The 11,425-nt window shown below is 30.2% G+C and overlaps 3 protein-coding genes and 1 pseudogene across 3 annotated transcripts; all 4 read right to left on the bottom strand.

The window, feature by feature from the left end:
• LOC104779000 overlaps window positions 1-175 on the bottom strand; it is a 2,566-nt pseudogene extending 2,391 nt beyond the window's left edge.
• Window positions 2,213-3,046, bottom strand: LOC104777162. The gene is made up of 2 exons (XM_010501372.2): window positions 2,938-3,046; window positions 2,213-2,731 (listed from the first exon to the last, which is right to left on the bottom strand). Exons 1-2 carry the CDS (start codon window positions 2,993-2,995, stop codon window positions 2,298-2,300), a joined length of 492 nt encoding a protein of 163 aa, XP_010499674.1. The 5' UTR covers window positions 2,996-3,046; the 3' UTR covers window positions 2,213-2,297.
• Window positions 7,045-7,724, bottom strand: LOC104777163 (defensin-like protein 285). The gene is made up of 2 exons (XM_010501373.2): window positions 7,636-7,724; window positions 7,045-7,413 (listed from the first exon to the last, which is right to left on the bottom strand). The coding sequence occupies exons 1-2, from the start codon at window positions 7,691-7,693 to the stop codon at window positions 7,127-7,129; spliced, it is 345 nt and encodes a 114-aa protein (XP_010499675.1). The 5' UTR covers window positions 7,694-7,724; the 3' UTR covers window positions 7,045-7,126.
• Window positions 10,545-11,246, bottom strand: LOC104779003 (probable zinc transporter 10). Its single transcript, XM_010503401.1, has 2 exons — window positions 11,088-11,246; window positions 10,545-10,964 (listed from the first exon to the last, which is right to left on the bottom strand). The coding sequence occupies exons 1-2, from the start codon at window positions 11,244-11,246 to the stop codon at window positions 10,659-10,661; spliced, it is 465 nt and encodes a 154-aa protein (XP_010501703.1). The 3' UTR covers window positions 10,545-10,658.

The raw sequence follows: 11,425 nt of genomic DNA on the forward strand, positions 1-11,425 counted from the left end.
AGATTGCTATGAGTTTGAGATCAAATGCTCTGGTTTTGTCCGTACATATATTGCCAGACTCGGGTATACACTCTTCGTCGGATTCAGACAGAGCTCCGGGGAAATGTGAGATTGAGAGGATGAAGAGTAAGACGTTGATGATGGCCACAGAAAAAGTGACCGGAGATTTAGTCATGATCTCTTTCTTTGTTTACTGTGGAAGTTTTTAAGTTTGGGAAAGATAAGATTTTATCTTCGGCATATAAGGGAATTGACTTGACGGCTCACTAATCAGTGTCGACATTACGTACTAATCAGTGTCGGCATGTTATCTTATTCAATTATGTACAAGATAAACCAAGTCTCGAATATTTTAGACTAGGTCTAGGACGACGGTTCTCGACACATGCATATACATTATCCACTAGTTACACTACGTATAAGTCCCCCACTTAAGAAAATGGTCATATTAATTGTAAGTTAAAATTGTTTATGAATTGTAAATATGTGGTAGTACTATTAAAATGGATGGACTGAAAAAATTTCAAATTTAATTTGTTTTTTCTTTGGGTTAAGATTTCACTTGGTGTCTTCTCTATTGTTTGAGTAGACCCATTCTTAGCCTCTTTTTATTAATTACTTCGACCGAATCATAGCTCTTAGCCAACCAATAGTATCATTGAAGATTTCGGGCCTACTAGGCCTGCTCCATTATACAATACTATCTCCGGTTTTTAGTTGTCGTTTCAAAGTTATACTTTCTCTGTTTTAGTTGGCACTTTTTGTTGTCAATTAATTGTCCTTTTGAATTTACGATGCAAGTTTGTAAAATAAATTTTCAGTTTTGTTTCTTATTTTTAGCTTATTAACAACCTATACCAAATAAAAGAGTATATTAATAAAGAATAAAACATAAAATTTATTTGTTTTTTTAATGTAAGAAATTACCTAGAACGACGAGTAATATAAAATGAAGAGAGTATAACTTAGTCGTTGATCCGTGTTTATAGCTTGGAGAGAATGTGTGTAAACATGACACTATAGAAACGACTCATCATCTCTATATGAGTGACTAAAGGAGTGTGTGCGAGAGAAGAAGAGTGAGCAACTTGTAACAAGATTAGGGAAAATGTGGCTATGTTTATGGCTATTTCGTTATTTTGCTTGCTATGAAGCTTGATTGACACAGCTGACGGCTCAATTCAAGAGTATAAGAACGAAGGATTCACCCAAATCGATATAATGATGATGATGGAAACGAAGCTCTTTACGATTCTGAAGAGTTTGTAGATGTCCATGCTTCTTCTAATACACCTCCTCTCAAGGGCAATTCATTGATCAGGTATTTACTTCGTTTTGAATCACTTCTGATTGTGTTTCTCTTGAATTAGGGTTTTATGTGTGTGTTGTCCGATTTTATAGTGGCGTTTCTATGTACTGCTTCTTGGGTACTGGATTTTGTGCCTTTTTTTTTGTGTGTGTTGTGTGTCTATGGACACTACAACGAGATGTGTGCATGAGCTTGTAAATTTGGTTTGATATGTAAAATTGTTAAATTTGGGTTTTACTGTGGGTTTCCCACTCAAAACCAAAACCAATTGGCAATGAGTGGAAAGGTCCTAACCCTTTATATATTACTCAAGTCCCTTTACATCTTTCAGATGTAGGATCTTTTCTCCACAAGCCCCCTCGAGATGATGGCTCTTTTAGCCATTAATCTCGACAGAATCCATCACTCCCCCTCGAGATAATGCTCTCTTTTTTTAGCTATCTCGATAGAATTGGGCCTTCCTTTGGGTCATCAATTAATGAGGGTGATCGGGCCTCTATCCGGGCTGGACTAGTTAACGGGTCAGCGTGTGTAGGCTCTGATACCATGTTAAATTCGGGCTTTACTGTGGGCTTCCAACTCAAAACCAATTGACAATGAGTGGAGAGGCCCTAACCCTTTATATATTACTAAAGTCCCTTTACATCTATCAGATGTGGGATCTTTTCTCCACACGCCCCTCGAGATGATGGCTCTTTTAGCCATTAATCTCGACAGAATCCATCAAAAATCGTTTGCATTATACAATTTATTAATTTAATATATTCGATCAAAATTCATCCATATACACACCACAAGTTATAACTTGTATTTGTAGATTGTCATGTGTCTAAACCAAATTCTGGCTTATCCGTTTAAGGATTGTCATATTGAAATGGATTATAAAACTATATCAGATTAAAATAGAGAAAAATGTTTACCCTTTTATTAATATTATTATATTGAAGAAAATATATTTCTGGGTTACATTTTGTTTAAAGTATCATAATCATTCATGGAAAGATGGAGTAGGAGCTTTTGATTTAGGACACTTGCAATGACAATTATTTATACGTCCTTTATTGTCCATACATTCTTTGATAAGTACTCCTTCAAAATCTATCATTGAAGGGGAAGGACTAGGAGGGCATTTACCCCTATGTCCATTATGGTCCGTGGATTGTTTGTTGGCTCTTTCTAAATCCATCATCGAAGGAGAAGGAGAAGGAGTATGAGTTTTATGCTTAGGACACTTGCAGTGACATTCGGTGTTTTGTCCATTACGGTCCAGACATACTTTGTTGACTGTTTCTTCTGAATCCATCATCGAAGGAGAAGGATTAGGAGGACATTTGTTGACTCCTTCTTTTGTATCTATCATTGAAGGGGAAGGAGTAGGAGGACATCCTTTGCCTTCTCTAGCCTCGATTATTATGCTTTGACCTACAATTTATTTTAAGAAAAAAAACAAACATGTCAAATTAATTAGTATACTACATATGTTTGCAAAAATTAGTGTAGTTAGAAATATTAAATCGAATATACTATAAGCAACATCGTGACATCAAATATTTAACTTCATAAATATAATGGAAACATAAACTAAACGAAAATCTTCAAATTGGTATATTTTTTTCACGTTCACTTACAAGAGAAGGACAACAAGAGGGAGAGAAGAAAAGTCATCATAAAGGAAAGGTTGGTCATAGCTGAACAATGTTTCTATGTAAATGATGCTGGATGACTTAGGTTTAGTGAGAAAACTAGCTAGTCTTGCGTTGACTTATATATGGGATGGAGAACAGCTTTTTCACTTTCTTTGATAATTTAATTTTAAATTTCAGATTTTGTTTACACTAAATTTTAATAATTATTTTTAATCAAGACATTTATTTTTAATGATGCAATCCAAGATACAGAACCTATTTTTCACAAACAAAATTATGACATTTATTAAATTATCCGATCCAAGATACTGAACCTATTTTTTCACAAAAAAAAAAAAAATTACAACAATAAATATATATTAAAATTGTGCTTGACCTTTTTCATCAGACCTTTTGGCCATTAAATTAATTTATTTATCAAACTTTTTTTTATCTTTAATTTCCTTCAAAAAATATTTTAAATTAATATTATATTTTACCAATATAGAATATACCTTTTTCCATTAGTTATAATTTTTTTTGTCTAGTATAGAGAAAACTTTATTTTCAGTTATAAGTCTCATAAAACAAAAGTATTATAGTAATCTAAAGTTTTTAAAATTGTGTTTTACTTTTTTATATTTTAAAACAGTTTTTAATTTACTTTGTATAGATATATACTTTATTTCAATGTTTTTAAACCCAAACTAGACCGGCCAATCAGACGGGTCCAACCGCGACCCGGTAGACATTCCGGTCTGGATTACCTCTAAAAACTGGATAACTAGAAACCTGCAAAAAATCGAAAAAACCCGCTAAAAACCAGTGAACCGGTGGTTGAATCAGCAGGTCGGACCAATGGCTTATTATCAAATTAAAATATTTTATTTTTACCACACTTCAAACTCAAACCAAATTAAAAATATAGTTGCTATTTATAGAAAAATCACTGAGTTATTTTATCTAACTGTGTAAAAGTTTAATTTTAGTTGTTTAATACGTTATTATATATGTTTTGTTCATATATTTATAGAAAAGTAGATGTTATATTTATAAAATGTAAACAAACCAATAAATTAATTGACTCGTGGTTCAACCAATCCGACCATCAATGGACACAATCAGAAATTATAACAATTTACAAAATTATATTTTTGCTAAGAATCCCAAATTTAACAACCATCAATGAACCCATGAAATTCTAAAGTTTCTTAAGAATTTCTTAAACTAACTTTTTTCAAAATTAATAAAAGATATTTTAAGCAACTTTTGTTTACAGCCATTGATGGAGATGCCCTAACCAGAGAAAAAAAATCTAGCCGATGTGAGTTCTAAACCAATAGCGAAGGCCCTCTTCGTGAACAAGGTTTCCCGACATACTTGGTTTTCTCTTTCTGATTGTGTTTCCCTTGAGTTAGGATTTTTTGTGTGTGTTCGGTTTTATAGTGGGGTTTAGATACTTGGTTTTTTTTTGCATTTTTGTGTAGTGTATCCATGGACGACATTACAACGATTTGTATGCATGAGCTTGTAAATTTGGTTTAATATGTAAAATCGTTTGCATTATACATTTTGAGAAAGTCGATTAAAATTCATCCATATACACACCACAAGTTATAGTTATTCGGAGATCGTCATGTGTCTAAACCAATTTTTGGTTTATGCTATTAAGCATTGTCATATAGAAATCGATTATGTTGACCCTTTTTATTAATATTATTATACGAAAAAAATATATTTCAGGGTTACATCTAGTTTAAAAAACCATAATCATTCATGGAAGGAGTAGGAGCTTTAGCTTCTTTTTTTTCTTTTTTTTTTGGTGTAAAGGAGCTTTAGATTGAGGACACTTGCAATGACATTTGTTCATACGTCCTTTATGGTCCATACATTCTTTGATGAGTACTCCTTCTTCTAACNAGCTTTAGATTGAGGACACTTGCAATGACATTTGTTCATACGTCCTTTATGGTCCATACATTCTTTGATGAGTACTCCTTCTTCTAACTCTATCATTGAAGGGGAAGGACTAGGAGGGCATTTACCCATATGTCCTTTATGGTTCATCCATTGGTTGTTGGCTCCTTCTGAATCCATCATCATCGAAGGAGAAGGAGTATGAGCTTTATGCTTAGGACACTTGCAATGACATTTGATTTTCTTTCCTTTATTCCATACATACTTTGTTGAGTGTTTCTTCTGAAGCTATCATCGAAGGAGAAGGAGAAGGAATAGGAGATTTATGACAATTGCCTATATCTTTACCTTTTTTATTGTCCCCTTCTTCTGAATCTATCATCGAAGGAGAAGGAGTAGGAGGACATTTTCCTATACATTCTTTGCTTTCCCTGGCCTCGATAATTATGCTTTGACCTTCAATTTATTTTAAGAAAAAACAAAACATGTCAAATTAATTAGTATACTACATATGTTTTCAAAAATTACTGTAGTTAGAAACATTAAATAAAATATTGTAGGTAGCATTGTGACATAGAAGAATCCTCAAAATATTAAATTCATTAATTACTGGAAACATAAAAACTAAGCGAAAATCTTCAAAATGGTAGATTTTATCACAAACTGCTAAACATAAATTACAATTCCACACAATTTGTATAATTGCTCAAATTATGCAAAATCTTGGAACCACTTCACCAGTAAAATGAATTACCAATGAACACGTTTACTTACAAGAGAAGAGCAACAAGAGGGAGAGAAGAAAAGCCATCATAAAAGAAAGGTTGCTCATAGCTAAACAATGTTTGTATAATTGTATGTGAATGCTGCTGGATGAGTTAGGTTTAGTGAGAAAACTAGCTAGTCTTGAGTTCAATTATATAGGGGATGGAGAAATTTTACATTGAATTTCATATTTTATTTATAATATATCTTCATTATTTATTTTTAATCATGACATTTCTTTTAATGATAAAATCCTAGATACAGAACCTATTTTTACACAAATAAAATCATGACATTTATGTAATGATCCAATCCAAGATACAGAACCTATTTTTTCACAAATATAACCACTACAATAAATATCATAAAATTGTGCTTTACCTTTTCCATCAGGCCTTTTGGGCATTAATTTATATATGAAACTTTTTTATCTTTAATTTATTTGAAAAAATACTTTCATTTAGTATTATATTTTACCATTACAGAATAGACTTTTTTTCCTTTGGTTACAATTTTTTTTTGTTTAATATAGAGAAGACTTTATTTTTCAGTTATAAGCCTCATAAAACAAAAGTATTATGATAATCTACAGTTGTTAAATCTGTATTTACTTTTTTAATATTTTAAAACAGTTTTTAATTTACTTTCTTATGAAAATATACTTTATTTTATAATGTTGAGAAGGCAAAAGTAAGGGGCTGTTATTGGAGATGTGATTTCTAAATCCATATGGAATTGTAAATTCTAAAAATTAAAACACATGGATTTTGAAATAACATGTTTTATCCTTGGATTTGAATCCTTCTATTTTACATTTTCAAATCCATTTAAAACATAATGTGGATTTTGAAATTCAAAAACAAATCATCAAATGAATAACATAGGATTTTAACAAGTATTTTAAAATCATATAACCAATAACACATAATTTTGATAAGTATTTTAAAATCAATGAATGAATAAAATATGATTTTTGTTTGGATTTCCATATCCATCAAAATCATAGAACCAATAACCCTCTCTAAATAAAGTTGTTGACAAAAACGAAAGATGACAAAAGTATAATTCTCTCTTCAGCTATAATTCTTTTTTTTTTTGGAAAAATAAATTTCAGCATTAAGAGCCCGAGATGAATATATGAACTCTACCAGAAATCCAGTAAAAAACCATCCATCCACCAAAAACATTGATCATATTGAAATTTTTAGATTTTTGAAGATCTATCAAATTCAAGATTTGGATGCATGGCTACACTTAAAATTTAACATATCTAAATCCATAGACGACCTAACTTAAGAACAAGGATTCCATTGGCTCAATATAATTGCACCTCTTAAGTATGTTTTAAACTTTTTATCATTCATTTGTTAGATATAGTTAACAAATGGTTTAAAATGACTTACTTAAATGAGACGTTTATTCTTTCAAAACATAGAAAAGTTGTCGATGGATACAAAGTGCTTAATAACTCATTGATAATCGATTATAACAATGAAGATTTTAACATAATTTAATTTGGGCAGTTGGGCACATTTTGGCCTGGTTTACGACACGCACATTTATCATTTATGCAACATGCCTTACGATAATCAGAGCATAACATGCTTCCACACTCGAGGTATGTATCGCATATTCCTCCATGATTCACATCGATGGTTTTTGTATTCGTCGCTGGTAATGGTAGACACTTGCAAGTTCCATCATCGCAGTATCCTAATTCTGGGCCTCTCTGACAAGATTGTAAGCCTTGACAGTCAGAGTTTACGTCGCATCTCTTGGCCTTTGCAAGATCTTCTCCTGCATAATAATATGAATAATGTGTTAGTTCAAACAGTAAAACAAAGGAGACTTCTCTTTCATACGAAAAACTTATATATGTTCCCACATAAACCTTAAGATGCATCTATAACATATATATTTCAATTTCATATATTTTTATTTCTCCAAGTTTCTTTTTAATAGTATAGTTATATGTTATTTTACTAAACTAAAGTGAGAAATGAAAAATATAATACTTACGCAAGACAACGAAAAGAAGAGTAACAAATAAAAACAGCTTCAACGAGACATTCTTCATTTTTTAAGTATATGTATTTTTTTTCTGTTTGCTTTCAATGGTGAAACTAAGCTATTCTTTATCTCTATTTATATACCATTTAGCACTAAAAGCTAATATATAATTGGAGATTTCTTTCTTTATTTACGATGTCCACCTAAAGAATATTATTTTTTACAATAAATTATAGAAAATTTGTTAGAAATATATTTTTTGATATACACCTTATATACACCTTTTCAAAAATATTCTAGGCTATTTTCATTTTTATCCTCCTTTCATTTTTATGACCATTTTATCCTTACATAAAAATATTATAATCAATCAAATGAAATACAAAACTTTCCCGCCAAAAAAAATTCCGACATTTTCCCGCCAAAAAAGTTCGAAAAAAAATTTTACAAAGCTTTTAAAAAGTTTTTATAAGGTTTTAAACAATTTAAAAACCTTACAAAAGTCTTATAAAACCTTGTAAAAACTTTATAAATGCCTTATAGAAACCTTATAAAAAATCTATTAAAACCTTTTCAAAAGTTCTAAAAACCTTTTCAAAACTTTTTTAAACCTTTTAAAAACTATAAAAAAACCTTATAAGGCTTTTACAAGGTTTTTATATGATTTTTTAAAGGTATAAATTTGAAAAATTTTGGCAGAAAAATCTAACTTAGTAATTTTGGCGGGATTTTTTTCATTTTTTGGCGGGAAAATTTTTTATTTTTTGGCAGAATTTTTTTTTTAATTTTGGTGATTGTACATTCCTGTTGTCACTCAAAAAGTGTAATTTGGTCATTTTATACATAAAGAGAGGTAGTTTTGAAAATAGTCAACATAGAGAGGTATTTAAAAAAATGAGCATACAAAATTGGGTATTTTTGAGAATGCTCCTTAACTATATTCATTTAATGTATACACTTACGTTACTTATTATTATAAAAAAATTATTTAAATAAAAATGAATTAAGTAAAATAAATGAAACTTTAATTAGTAAAAACAATACTATGAAAACTTTATTAGTAATAATAATGGAATCCAACTTTTAACAGAAAATTAAATGATCATACTTGAAATTTTTGAACGTGTTAATTAGTTTTTGAATGAAAGTAAAATTTAAATACATGTTAGAATAAAAAAATGTAACTGTAATTAAAAAAAGGTACTTTAGATTTCAGATTTTTTCTAAAAATTATTGTATTCTTTTAATCGTGACATTTAGTCAATGATCCAATATACATAATCTATTTTCGCAAAAACTACTACAATAAATCTAGTATATTTAAAATTTTGCTTCTCCTTTTTCATTAGGCCTTTTGGGGTTATTTTTATTTAAGAACCCATTTTTATACTAATTTAATTTAAATTTAAATTTCAGTTTTTATCTGTAAAATATTTTATTATCTTAAAATATGACATTTATGATTTATCTATTTTCACAAATGAAATTACTGTAATAAATCTACAACTTTTTAAAATTGTGCTTTACCTTTTTCATTAGGCCTTTTGGGAATATCATATTTAAGAAACATTTTTTTTTAATTTATTGAAAAAAAATTAGTAGATTTTGTCTATATTTTTATTTTGATGACACTTAATATTCATTGATGCAATACAGAGAGACTATTTATCATAAATAAAATTATTAGAGCAGTGAAGTAATCTTATTGCAGTGGCAAATGGTAAGTCTTTAATGCATTAGACATCATCACACCAGTGATCGAATCCCGCTCCCTACATTCGTAGGAATTTGGCTAATGGACCGATCTGTTGTGGTCCAATGGTTAACAAAAAAAAACTAAAGATTTGTAGGGAGCGGGACTCGATCCCTGGTGTAATGTTGTTTTATGCAATAAGGACTCACCATTGATCACTGGACTAACTGTCACTTCACAAATCTTTAGTTTTTTAACTTTGTGCTCTACCTTTTTTCCATTAGACCTATTGGTTGCTACTATATTTAAGAAACAGTTCTATTTTTACTTCATTATACTTTAAAATAATAAATTTATCATTATAGAACATACTTTTCTTTCTTCAATTATAATCTATTTTGTCTAATATAGATCATCGGACTATAATTTTAGTTATGGCAGTCAAGATATGGAGTCTATCTTCCACAAATATATTTATTATAATTATAGAAACTGTATTTTAGCCTATATGTATTTTTTAAATAGTCTTTATATAATTTATATAAAATAAAATATATATAATTTAAATATAGATTGACATATTTATGATCAAAATTATTGATTTTTCTGGCAAGTTTTATAAGAAAGGGATTCTACAGCTTGGATCAGATGAGATATATGTGTCCAATAATTTTTTTTATTTTCAAGCATGTACCGTAGGCTTAAATATATATAAAATATGAAAATATGCAAGCATATTCGATCACATAACCTCACGTCTATTTGATTTTGATATTTCTAAAGCCTACGATATAACTTATGTCAGTTGCATCGACATGTGACCAGTACAATTTAAATTAGTATATGTATGTTGTTGATTTACACTTCGTCTATACGATTAATTCTCGTTATATATCTCAACTCAATATTAAATATCTCGGATTCAAAAATTTTACAATAGCAAATAATCTATTTACGTTTAAGGATGGTGGAAATGCTAGATCTCTTTATCGAACGATTAAATACCATCTATTGTTTATTAAAATATTAGTAATTTACATGAATTTTCATATTAATATAACATCCTAGATTCATTTTACGTTTTGATTTTGTTTATAAGTATGGTATTCTAAACGTACGGAATTTACTTAAAACGTATGTAATATGGTGGATTATATTAGGATCATTGTTATGTCGCTATTCAAATTCAACTCCGCATCCGCATAACTTAGATACCATAGTTTAATTTACATTTATTAGCTATTACACAAGATATATGTGGCCATTATTTGATGTGCAAAAGATAGAAAAAAAGTCAATACATCTATTTGTAATCTCCACTCTTTAACTTAAAACATCATTAAGCCCACTTGGCCATGACGGACATGCCACCAGCACCAAGCAAAACGGCGGCATATGACTTTAGTTGAAGCTTGATGCTCCTCTGCATTTTTTTACCCATAAAATCGGCAGCTAGAAGGTCTACTAAAGCCATGTAGATGAGTAATCCAGCCGAGGAAGCGTTGAGCAACCCAACTGTTATAAGCGAGTCAGGGCTATTCTCTTTGTATGTTTTAGATAGTGCCATCCCTAGAGCCACTCCAAAAGGCGTCGTCACCGCGAAAAAGAAAGCCATCACCGCCTTTTTAACCCATCCGTACTCCGCCTACATATATATGTACTATCAAGTTCTCAATCATATGATTTCCATATCAATTCTTTCAAAAGCAAAACTATTTTTAAAGAAATGAAACCAGAATGGATAGGAGTAAGGAAAGGAGGAATTCACCTGGAGGATGCAACCGCCGAGACCCATGCCTTCGAACATTTGGTGGAAGCAAAGTGCAGCGACTAGACCTTTGATGGTGCAAGTATTGTTAGTGGCTCCTACTGATAGTCCTATGACTATCGAGTGCACCACTATTCCTAGCTCCAATACCTGTTCCATTTATTCATTTTAGTTACTCACCTATCAAATCATAATCAGTTTTTGTTTCAATTTATTCCCCTAATTATATATGGTTCATCCTTTTTTTAGTGACAAAAAGTGTATAGCCTTCGAAGGCACTCCTATGTGAATCATCAATTTCAATCACTTGTAGAACCAAGTTATAAAATTTTCACTTT

The sequence above is a fragment of the Camelina sativa genome, chromosome 3 (assembly GCF_000633955.1).
Source record: "Camelina sativa cultivar DH55 chromosome 3, Cs, whole genome shotgun sequence".
NCBI lineage: Eukaryota > Viridiplantae > Streptophyta > Magnoliopsida > Brassicales > Brassicaceae > Camelina > Camelina sativa.

Excerpts from the sequence above, each read along its gene's own strand:
- LOC104779003 (XM_010503401.1), bottom strand. The coding sequence starts at position 11,246 with ATGGAACAGGTATTGGAGCTAGGAATAGTGGTGCACTCGATAGTCATA. Across the intron at positions 10,965-11,087 it reads TCGGCGGTTGCATCCTCCAG|GCGGAGTACGGATGGGTTAA; the intron begins GTGAATTCCTCC and ends ATATATATGTAG.
- LOC104777162 (XM_010501372.2), bottom strand. The coding sequence starts at position 2,995 with ATGACCAACCTTTCCTTTATGATGACTTTTCTTCTCTCCCTCTTGTTG. Across the intron at positions 2,732-2,937 it reads CCTCTTGTTGTCCTTCTCTT|GTCAAAGCATAATAATCGAG; the intron begins GTAAGTGAACGT and ends AATAAATTGTAG.
- LOC104777163 (XM_010501373.2), bottom strand. The coding sequence starts at position 7,693 with ATGAAGAATGTCTCGTTGAAGCTGTTTTTATTTGTTACTCTTCTTTTC. Across the intron at positions 7,414-7,635 it reads TCTTCTTTTCGTTGTCTTGC|GAGAAGATCTTGCAAAGGCC; the intron begins GTAAGTATTATA and ends ATTATTATGCAG.